The sequence below is a fragment of the Grampus griseus genome, assembly GCF_964374135.1.
Source record: "Grampus griseus genome assembly, chromosome: X".
In the NCBI taxonomy this organism is placed as follows: Eukaryota; Metazoa; Chordata; class Mammalia; order Artiodactyla; family Delphinidae; genus Grampus; species Grampus griseus.
This window is the reverse complement of record NC_138999.1, coordinates 42,708,254-42,719,623: the sequence shown is the minus strand read 5'-3', so window position 1 is coordinate 42,719,623 and position 11,370 is coordinate 42,708,254. Positions and strand designations below refer to the sequence as shown.

The 11,370-nt window shown below is 50.8% G+C and overlaps 1 protein-coding gene across 1 annotated transcript; it reads left to right on the top strand.

Moving 5' to 3' along the window:
- Positions 1-2,175: 2,175 nt before the first annotated feature.
- On the top strand, positions 2,176-10,148 carry SYP (synaptophysin; the record flags this gene model as incomplete). The annotated part of the gene is made up of 6 exons (XM_082680667.1): positions 2,176-2,211; positions 3,384-3,449; positions 4,626-4,750; positions 7,493-7,688; positions 8,421-8,612; positions 9,822-10,148. The coding sequence occupies 6 exons, from the start codon at positions 2,176-2,178 to the stop codon at positions 10,146-10,148; spliced, it is 942 nt and encodes a 313-aa protein (XP_082536793.1).
- Between the last annotated feature and the right edge of the window lie 1,222 nt (positions 10,149-11,370).

Here is an 11,370-nt window from a genome sequence, read left to right as displayed (position 1 = left end):
TTTACCTGTCCAAAGTCATACAGGAACAAATATCAGAGGTGAGATTCAAATTCAAGCAATTGAATGCCAAAACCCATGCTCTTCCCCTGAAAAGGCAATAACTGAAGTACCCATTACATATTCCATATTTGTGTGAATTTGAGTGTGAGTGTGTTTGTTTAAAAAACAAAAAAACATAGGTATACATTCAGATGGTTCAAAGTTCAAAAGTACAAAGGGGTGTAAAGTGAAAGTTTCCCTTCTCTCTGGAGGCAACCCGTTGTATCAAATATCTTTTATATAGTTATAGGATGCCGTACTGATAAGTTAGCACAGTGGCTAAGAGTAACAGGTGCTGGAGCCAAACTTCCTGGGTTCAAATCCTAGTTCCACCACTTACCACCTGTTCAAATCTTAGTTCTACCACCTACCAACTGTGTGACCTTAGGAAAATTCCTTCAGCTCTCTGCACCTTAGTTTAGTCAGCTATAAAATGAGGATAGTAGTAGTACCTGACTCATAGGGCTGTTGTGAGGATTGATTGATTGAGAGAGTGATGGCTGCATTGGGTCTCCGTTGCTGCATGTGGGCTTTCTCTAGTTGTGGAGAGCGGGGGCTACTCTTCATTGTAGTGCACAGGCTTTTCATTGTGGTGTCTTCTCTTGTTGAGGAGCACAGGCTCTAGGCGCACAGGCTTCAGTAGTTGTGGCACATGGGCTCAGTAGTTGTGGCTCATGGGCTTACTTGCTCTGTGGCATGTGGGATCTTCCCAGACCAGGGATCGAACCCGTGTCCTCTGCTTTGGCAGGTGGATTCTTAACCACTCTGCCACCAGGGAAGTCCCTGTTGTGAGGATTTAAATGAGTGATATATGGGAAGCTCACAGAACAGCCACAATTTAAAATGTTAGCTGTTCTCTCTATAATTGATATAATGTTTCCGTTCTATTTGTACACAATTCCCACATAATTTGGCATCTTGCATTTCTTACTTAACTAAGTATCTTGGCTATCATTACACAGCTCCATATTATGAGTAATGACAGCTACATAGTACTCCATTTTGCGGCTCTACCTGAGTTTTTTTAAACAGGCCACCAGTAATGAGCATTTGGGGAGTGTCCACACTTTACAAACAGTGCTGCAGTGTATTATCTTATACACACTTCTTTTAGCACATGTTTGAATCTCTCTGTAAGACAAATTCCTAGAAATGTAAACGCTGAGCCACATATATGGACTTATTAGTTTGCTACATTTTGCCAAATTACCCTCTACAGAAGTTATACCAATTTAACTTCCACTGGCAATGTATGAGAATACTTGTTTCTGGCCAACTGCTAATACTGAGCATTATCAAACTTCTTTATATTCACCACCCTCAAAGATGAAAAACAGTGTCTTAGTAGCTTTTATAGGCATTCCTTTTAGTATGAGTGAGGTTGAGCATCTTAAATTCCAGCTGTATTTATCCATTGGATTTTGCCACATGGCAATTGCCATTGACCTTGGTGGGCCTAGTTTTAGTAGCATGAAGGAGGTATAGTCCAATTAAGAGAGGACTAAGGAATAAACAGGATGTAAAAAGTTGAGAGTTGGAGTAGGCAACACTTTGACTAAGGAAGAGCGAAATACGGGAAATGGTTGGAGGGGGAGGGTTGTTTTTTTTTAAGTGCTTAAAATGCAGATGAGAAGAAACCCTCAAGACCCTGAACCATGTTTAAATTGCAGGGACTTTGGGCACTGCCAATAACTAGCTGGGCGACCTTGTATAAGTCGCTTAACCTCTCTGGGGACTAATTTTCCTCACCAGTAAAAATGGGGCGAATAGTCCCTACCACGTAGGGATGTTCTAAGGCTTAAATAAGTGAACACATTCAACAGTTCAGCAAACGGCCTGGCAAATTGTCCTACTGTAGGACCCAACGGCCCACCTCCCCAGATCTCTAGCTGTGTTTTCAGAGATAACGACCTTCTGAAAGCATTTTCACGGTTCCAGCCTCTGCAGCCTCCGGACTGGAATGGCTGCCTGCGAGGTTTAGACACGGCCGCTGTGCGCAGGCGCGCGCGGCGAGCGAGGCGGGGGCGCGAGGGGCGGAGCTGCGGCCCCCTGGGCTGTTCCGACGATCGCGCACCGCCCCCTCCGCGCCCAGCGCCCGCCCTTGCTAGCAGGCGCCTCCCGCCCCCCGCATTGCTGATGCTGCTGCTGGCCGACATGGACGTGGTGAATCAGGTACGCGTTCCAGCACCGCGGACAGAGCCCGCCGCTGGCCGGCCTCCTCGCCGGGGTCGCTGCGAATCCGCCGACTCTAAGAGGTGGTGGCCAGAATCCTAGCAGCGGACACCCGGTCCCCGGCGCTGGGGCTGGGGTCTGCGGCAGGCGAGGGGAGGAAAGGGGAGGTGGAGAAAAGAAGGAGTGCGCCCTTTGCCGCAGCGAGGGCCGTCCTCACTGCCGCAGCGGGGGCCGCCAGAAGCCAGTTCCTTACGGGCGACCGGGAAGGAAGAAGGGGTCTTGGAGCCAGGGTATGGGCAAGGAGGGAGGGGAGGGGAGAGTAGAAGGAAGATGGGGGGTGCTGCAGATGAGCTAGGAAATAGAGCGACAGAAGGCGTGGGGGCGGGGGTGAAGGGGAGGGCTGACACCTGCCCCTTCCAAACAGAGATGGTACCCTGATAGACGACCACCTCTTCCCCCAGAGCAGACCAAGGGGGACGATCAGTTTCGCTTCTCCCAAACCCCTAGTCCCCCTTCCCCCAGCACATATGCAGTGAAGCCATGTCCTAGCCCTCCTCCACCTTAATCAAATCAGTCCAGACCCTCTCTGCCATCGAACTCTTCTTCACCACCTCAGAACCTCGCCCATCTCTAACCAGGACTAACCCCTCCCCATCCTCATCACCTCAGACACCCCACCACCGTCATCTGACTCACCTTTACCGCTGCAGATCCCTCCCCCACCCTAGCAAACCCGACTCCCTCCCTGTTATGACTCACCTTCACCATCCAAGACCCCTTCCCCCACCCTAATGAACCCCAACTCCTTCCTCACTCTCTCCACCCGATCCCCTTCACCATCTGACTCACCTTTACCTTTTCAAACCTTCTCCCCTTCCCTAACTAGTCCTGACTCCATCCCCATCTTACTCACCCCTGACGCCCTCTGCCATCTATCTCACCATCTCCCCAGACGTCCCCACCAGCCCTGAACCCCGGGGACCTTCTCTCAGAGACCCTGAGCTCACACCTTCCCCAAAGTGTCACTTTCTCCTTTTCACCGCCTCTCCAAACGTCACTCCCTCCCAGAGATCACATGCCTTATCCCCAGGGGTCATTGCCTGGTGGCCTTGTCCCCCACCTCCCTCTCCATCCCCAACAACCCCACCCCTCCCCACCGTTTCTCTCCTCAGCTGGTGGCCGGGGGTCAGTTCCGGGTGGTCAAGGAGCCCCTCGGCTTTGTGAAGGTGCTGCAATGGGTGAGTGTGGTCTGGGCTGTGGGGAGAAAGAGGGAGGTAGTGGGGTCTGGAAGAGCAGGGATGGAGTAGGGATAAGGAGGGAGGGATGGATGGGTGGGGGGGGCAGAAGGGGGTGGGGGAATTGGGCTCCTGGGTGAAGTCCCAGGGGGTTGGGGCCAGAGAACAGATGGGCTGTGATGTGACGCCACATAAGGCCAAGGGTACCCCCATTCTCAAGTGGAAGATTGCGACGTCCTACTTCCTCTCCTGAGGTGAGAGAGGGGCAGGGGAGGTGGAGACTGAAGCTGGTTGCTGCAGGGAGAGACGAAAAGCCAGAGAAACCCAGAGACAGTGAAGGAGACAGAGAGAATGGGAGATTGGGAATGATGGAGACAGAGATGGAAATACCAGGAAAAAAGTGATATGGAGATGGGAGAGAAACAAACAGAAAGAGACAAAGAAAAGGGAGACAGAGAAAGATGCACAGAGAACAGAGATGCAAAGAGAAACAGACACAGGAAGAGAGGAAGAGAAATGCGGTGGGGGAGAGAAAGAGACAGAGGGAGAAGAAGAGACCCTCCGGGAAAAGAGAAAAGGAGAAACCGATAAACAGAAGGAGAGGCAGGAGGGAGACAGAGAGAGCACCATAGAGATAATGTCAGAGACAGAGCAGGGAGATAGAAACAGACAGACCAAGAAACAGAAAGACACACACACACACACACAAACATTCAGAGAGAGAGAGAGAAGAGGCAGAAAGAGACACACATAGATACTAGAGAGGCAGAGAGAGAAACAGAGAGACAGAGAGACAGAGACATCTGAGAAAGACAAAGACATATTGAGAAACAGAGACAGAGAGATACCGAGGGAAACAGACACAGAGAACAACAGAGACAGGCAGAATACAGAGAGAGACAAAGACAGAGACAGAAATAGACTGAGACAGAATAAGGGGAATCAGAGCATTATTGAGAGGTAGAAACCAAGAGAGACACTGGGAGAAAGACTGGAAGAGATAGCCACACCCCTCTAATCAGCTTGTCCTTGGGCCTCGCTGAGCCCTGATTAGGGGGTGGGGGTGGGGACCAGTCCATCTGCTGCTGCCTATGCTGGGCCCCATCTGTCCAGAGGAGGGCAGCCCCATCCCACGTGCACACAGGCTCACCGTGGCCATCCCCATCCCTGCTGCCCAAGGTCTTTGCCATCTTCGCCTTTGCCACATGCGGCAGTTACAGTGGGGAGCTCCAGCTGAGTGTGGACTGTGCCAACAAGACCAAGAGTGACCTCAACATCGAGGTCGAATTCGAGTACCCCTTCAGGTGTGCCCCCACACTAGCCCACCCCTGGGATCCTGACAGACCTGGGATGGGGGTGGGGGGTGGGACCGGCCAACACCTCCTCCCCAGCGGCTCCTGCCCAGCCCCAACCTCGGGAGACCACACCCACTCAGATCACTGCGCATGCACTGAGCACCTACCTTGTGCCTGGCACTCCTCTGGACATCTAGGACACGTGGTGACCAAGACAGGCATAGGCTGTTGCCCTCTGGCTGTGTTCTAGTGAAGAGGAGGGGCAGGAGACTGGCAATAAACAAGATTCAAAATTATATATATATATATATATATATATATATGCACACATATATATATATCCTTAAGGCAGTAGGTGCTCAATTAATGTTAGCCAATATTATTATTTAATTCCCATTCGTTCATCCCATACACAGTTTTTCAGAACCTATTGTATGTCAGGTACTGCTGAAAGTGCTGGGGATATAACAGTGAACAAAACAGACCAAGCTCCCTACCCTCATGGAGCCAACATTATAACAAATAAACAAATGACTAAAGAGGATAATTGCAGATTGGGAGAAATCCAAGGAGGGCATCTTCATGCAGGGTTTTATGATAAAGAATAATGAGGGGGTGCTGCTTAGCCATGGGGAAGGATTAAGCCAAATTAAACAGTTCTGAGAGTTATTGAGCTCATACCGTGTGCCGGGTGCTAGGTACACAAGAGTGAGCACAAGCAGGCAAGGTTGCTGCACTCATGGGGAGGCTTACCTCCTAGGAATGGGAAGACAGAGACCCACAGACACAATTTCAATAGAGGCTCCTGAGGCTCCTCCACTACTAGGACAAATCACATAACTGCTCTGGGTCTCCATTTCTTCATCTGTGAAAGGGGATAATAATACCCACCTTACAGGGTTATGATAAATATTAAATGAATTAATACTTGTAAAATGCTTAGCACGGTGCCAGGCACACAAGAAGCTCTCCATAAGTGTTTGTTAAAATAAGGAAAATAAATAAGTTTAAAGGACTCAGGAAAGAGATCAGGGATTGAGTTGGAAATTAGGGATTTTTGAGCACTAAGGGTAAATGTAGGCTCAGGGGATCACCCAGGGTGAGAGGCAAGACTGAAGAGAAGATAGGCCAGTGCAGGGCCTGAGCAATAATCAAAAGAAAAGGGGGTACCAGGGAGGCGTGGTCTGAGAGGCTGGGGAAGGGGGGGATGACAACCAGGGATCCACCAGTTCACAGAAGCCAAGAGAGTTTGGGGAAGGAGTGGGAGCTGCAGCATGGGGTACTGCTGAGAGCAGGCCCTTTGGGGATCTAGAAGACCAGAAAAATCTGTGGACACCCCAACTCCTCCCATGTCTAGGACCTCGGGTGCTGAGGATCTGCCCTTCACCCCCAAGCCTCCCAGGGGAAAAAAATCTTTGCCCTGTGTCCCCCTGACCAACCCTGCCACTGCCCCAATAATCCCCCCCAAAGACCCCTCATTCCCCCTAGAAACCCAGAAACTTAAACCCAGCTCCAACTCCTAGCTCCATCATTTAGCAGCCATGCAGCCCTGTGCCAGTAACTTAGCCTTGCAGAGCTTCGGTTTGTTCATCTGTAAAACAGGTATAATAATGCCTGCTTTAGAGAATTGTGGGGGAGGGTCATTAAGTGAAGAAATTATGTAAAATTATGTAAAATGGAGGTGATCAATAAGTGTAAGCCCTTCCCTTAGGGCCTTTGCTATACAAGGGCACTGGCACCATTTGGATCCTGCCCCCCAACCTGAGGCCAGAGCTCTGGGACTTCACCCTGCTCTTTCTCTCCACGCACGTTCCTCCTTATGACCCCTCTTCCATCACACCATAGGAAAGGCCTTAGCCTCACATGCCTTCCCAGTCTACAGCTCCCCCCCACCCCCGCCCACACCTCACATACACGAATCCTGTTCCAGCATCCCTTCTACCCTCCTGTCTTTCTGTCTGTCTCCTCCTATTTTATAGTCCCTGGGCTCTCCTCTGCTATGTACACATTTGTTTTTCTCTTGGGGACCTGAAGTGAGGTGGGGAGAAGAGTCAACATGACGTAAGGGGAAAAACACAAGGTTCAGATTCCAACTCTGTCATTCCTATACAAGCTGTGTGACTTTAGGCAAGTTAATGCGTTTCTCGGAGCCTCTGTTTCTGCCTCCATATACTTCATTTAATAAACATTTATTGAGCGCCTACTATGTGGCAGCACTGTTCCAGGCCTTAAGGGTACAACACTGAACAAAACAAAGGAAAAAGCCCTGCCCTCTTGTAGTTACAAGAAAAAACAAGGAAAAAAGTAAAATACATGGTATGTCAGCTGGGGTATCACAGCTACAGAGAAAATGGAGCAAAGAAGGGGGCTAAGGAGTGCTGGGAGGGAATGGTTAGATTTAATTAAATAGATCAGGGAAGACCTCACTGAGAAGGTGACTAGTGGAGCAAAGCTTGAAGGAGAAGAGCATTCCAGTGCAAAAATCCTAGGGTGGGAGGGTGCCTGGTATGTTCTATGAATAACCAAGGGGCCAAAGTACCTAGGTTGGAGTGAGGGCTGAGTAATACCTATTTCACCAGCATGCTCTCAGCAATCAATGAAATGTGACTGGTACACAGTAGGTGCTCGTGAATGGTTATTTCCTCCTCTTCCTGGGACCTTGTCAGAATCTGGGGGACACCCATGACTGGGCAGGGGGGAGGGGAGGGAGTTTTTAGGGCCTGGGCCACACCTGCCCACCTCTCTCCACAGGCTGTACCAAGTGTACTTTGAGGCACCCACCTGCCAAGGGGACCCTAAAAATATCTTCCTCGTGGGGGACTACTCCTCATCGGCTGAATTCTTTGTCACCGTGGCCGTATTTGCCTTCCTCTACTCCATGGGGGCTCTGGCTACCTACATCTTCCTGCAGAACAAGTACCGAGAGAACAACAAAGGGCCCATGCTGGTGAGTTCCCACAGCCATTCGTATGCATACAGGGGCCAGGGGACATGGAGCCTTAGAGACACAGCCATGTTCAGAGGCCACGTCAAATCCCAGACAGGCCCACATGCAAGCGGCCCTGATAACAGCCGCACACATTACTGCTGCTGCTGCTATGAGCATCAGAGACACCGAATCAGAGTGACAGGGACACACCCACAGCCCACACAGAATCCCAGACACCTGGAAACTTGCCACCTCTCACAAAACCCTACAGTCTAGATGAAAGAAAGCAGCACACAGAGGTTCATTGTGACAATCATGCTTGTCATCACACCACACAGACACACTGATTCCTACACAGCTGTACTCATACACCCTCATCCCAAACACAAAATGACACAAATTCCCACATTCAGATAAAAGTGGAAAGACACACTACTTTCCACAGACTTGGCAACCATCTCACAGAATCACACACACACACACACACACACGCACACACACACACACCACATACCACAGTCACACTCCCACACCCTCTGTCACATACACATACATGCACAGACAAGCCCAAGCTAGGAGGGCCACCTTCAAGTGAGTGTTGGGGGCTTCAAGAGCTGGAAAGGCAGGGGAGAGACAAGCCTCTTCTGGGAGACGCCCCTCCCAAGAAAGCCTGTGATCTGAGGAGGCCCCACAGCCCAGCATGAAGCAGCCCACTCATGGTGCCATCTCCCTCCCCCCTGCCCGGCCTAGGACTTTCTGGCCACGGCAGTGTTCGCCTTCATGTGGCTGGTTAGCTCGTCGGCCTGGGCCAAGGGGCTGTCAGATGTGAAGATGGCCACGGACCCAGAGAACATTATCAAGGGGATGCCTGTCTGCCACCAGACGGGGAATACATGCAAGGAGCTGAGGGACCCTGTGACCTCTGGCCTCAACACCTCGGTGGTAAGCCCTGGGAAGCTGGCTGGGCCAGCTGGGGAGGGTGGCTGGGAAACTTAGTCTGGCATGGGGAGTGGTGGAGAGAGAGAATGAGAGGAGAATTCAGAGGAAATCCAAGAGGGCTCCCTGGAGGAGGCATGCCAACAACAGAGCCTTGTAGGATGAGATAGCAATTGTAACCACTGTGACACCACAGACTGTCCCCAAAAGGGGAACGTGAGATCTTCTGTCCAGTTAGGTTTGGGAGACCTGGATCACAGGCTCAGCCTAGCCATGTAGAATCTCTGGCAACTCAGTAAGTACCCTCTTGGGACCTGTTTCCTTATATGCAAAATGAAAGAATAACTTGAAATGTTTCCCGTATGGACGCCCCCTACTGGCCAGAGTCAGACTGAGCTCAAATCCGAGCTCTGCCACTTGCAAGCTCTAGGACCTGAAACTAGTTACTCAGCTTCTCAGGCCTCAGTTTGAGCATATAAATTGAAAATAAGAGGTCCTGCTCCAAAGTTAAGTAGTGAACTAATAACATACAAAGTCCTTAGAAAAGGGCCTGGCACATGGTAAGTCGTATACAAGTGTTACAGATCCTCAGATTCCAACTCTTTTTTTGTCAATTGCTGGCTACGACAGATCTAAGTTCTAAGCCACTAAGCCTCTGTGCACCTCAGTTTCCTCAGCTGTAAAGTGGAAATATTACTTTCCGTCCCCAAATTGAATTACATTGTATATATTTATACAAATGTATATATTTGTTTTAATATAAAAGCGTATATTTATATACTTTATACATGGGTATTTATACATATATTTGTATATACATATGTATGTGTATATATGCATCCATTAGCGGTATATCTACGTATTTAATAAAAATTTATGCTTAGCATTTTACTATATATTACAAAATTAGGTTTACTATATTTTGTACATGTATAAACGTGTACATATGCAAATACATAAACACATATATGCAATACTGATATATCTCAACATCCCCGGGAATCTGAATTCTAACACGCCCCACGCCCCCCTCCCCACCAAGGTGATTTTTGTGCACATTGACATTCATGCGCTGGGACTCGGAGGGTCAGGGTCTCGGAAACCACCACTATCCCGGGGCCTGCGAATCCAAGCCCAACGCAAGCGGCCTCGATGTTCCCCGGGGCCGGCAGGGCAATGGGCGCAGGACAACAGCCGAGCTTTGTCTCCCCGCAGGTGTTTGGCTTCCTGAACCTGGTGCTCTGGGTCGGCAACCTGTGGTTCGTGTTCAAGGAGACAGGCTGGGCCGCCCCATTCCTGCGCGCTCCTCCCGGCGCCCCCGAGAAGCAACCGGCGCCCGGGGATGCCTACGGCGAGGCAGGCTACGGGCAGGGCCCCGGCGGGTACGGGCCCCAGGACTCCTACGGGCCCCAGGGCGGCTATCAGCCTGACTACGGGCAGCCCGCCGGTGGCGGTGGCGGTGGCTACGGGCCTCAGGGCGACTACGGGCAGCAAGGCTATGGCCCTCAGGGTGCGCCCACCTCCTTCTCCAATCAGATGTAGTCTGGTGAGTGACAGACAGGCGGGGCGGCCAAGGAGGGTTCATGATCCTTTCATGGGCGGGTTAGTGAACCAATAGGAGTAGGACACTGGCCGGACAGGTAAGGATGGGAATTTGAAGGAGCCAATAGAGAGGCGGAGCTACGTGCTAGGGGCGAAAAACTAGCCAATGGTGGAGAGCAGAAGAGTGGTGTTTGAAAATAGGCAGAATGAAAAGCCAATGGGAGAGAGGTAGAAGTGCTGCTCTGAGGGAAGGGAGGGGAGAGAGAAGTGGGCAGAGCAACCAATGAAAGGAGGGAATAACAGGAGGACTTGCGTAGTGGGAAATCCGCTGGGCGCAGGAGCCATGGAGGGAAGAAGAGGTGGGTCTTATCCAATACGTTATGATAAGGCCAATAGATGATGAGGGTAAACGGGCTTGGATCATGAAGGTCAGACAAGATCACTAATCCGAAGGAGGTGACAGATCCGCCACCTCTCCGCAACCCTGGAGGCGAGGGAGGTAGTGTGGAATTTCAAAGAAGAAAAGGGCCCGGGCGGAGCGGGGCGGGGTGGGGGTGGGGGGCGCATTGGAAAGTCTTGCCGGCCTTCTTGTTGGGCCTCAAAAGAGAAGCGAGGTTTCCCTCAAATGTGAGGGGGGAAGACGGGGAGTAGAGGCAGGCTGATGGCGTTAGAGGGGAAAGGCAAGGAGGTGGCAACACATGGGTGGAGGTAGCTTCTGGCACTTGGCCAGGATGGAAAGGGCAGGGAGTTTATCAGGCATCCCATATCTAATTCACTAAAAATTCCTGTTGGCTCTACCTTCAAAATATATCCATAATCTTCCCACTGTCCCCCTGGACCTCTTCACTGGTTTCCACCCCCATTCCCATTATATTCTGCTCATGGCGTGGGAAACGATCCTGTTAAATCCTAAATCACTCCACGACCCTCCTATGCTCAGAGCTCAGAGCTCTACCGGGGCTCCCGTCTCACTCAGATTAAAAGCCAAAGCCAAAACTATGACCCACGAGGCCCTACACAATCTAGCCCCACCCTTCACTCCTCTGACCTCTCACCTCCAACCACTCCCCCGCACTCTGTTCCAGCCACACTGGCCACATCAACGTACCAGGCACAGTGCAACTTCACAGTCTTGGTACTTGCTTTCCCCCTGGAGTTTCACACCCACACACACTGATAACCTTACCTGGCCAACTCCTTACAAGTCCCTTTTCTTACCTCT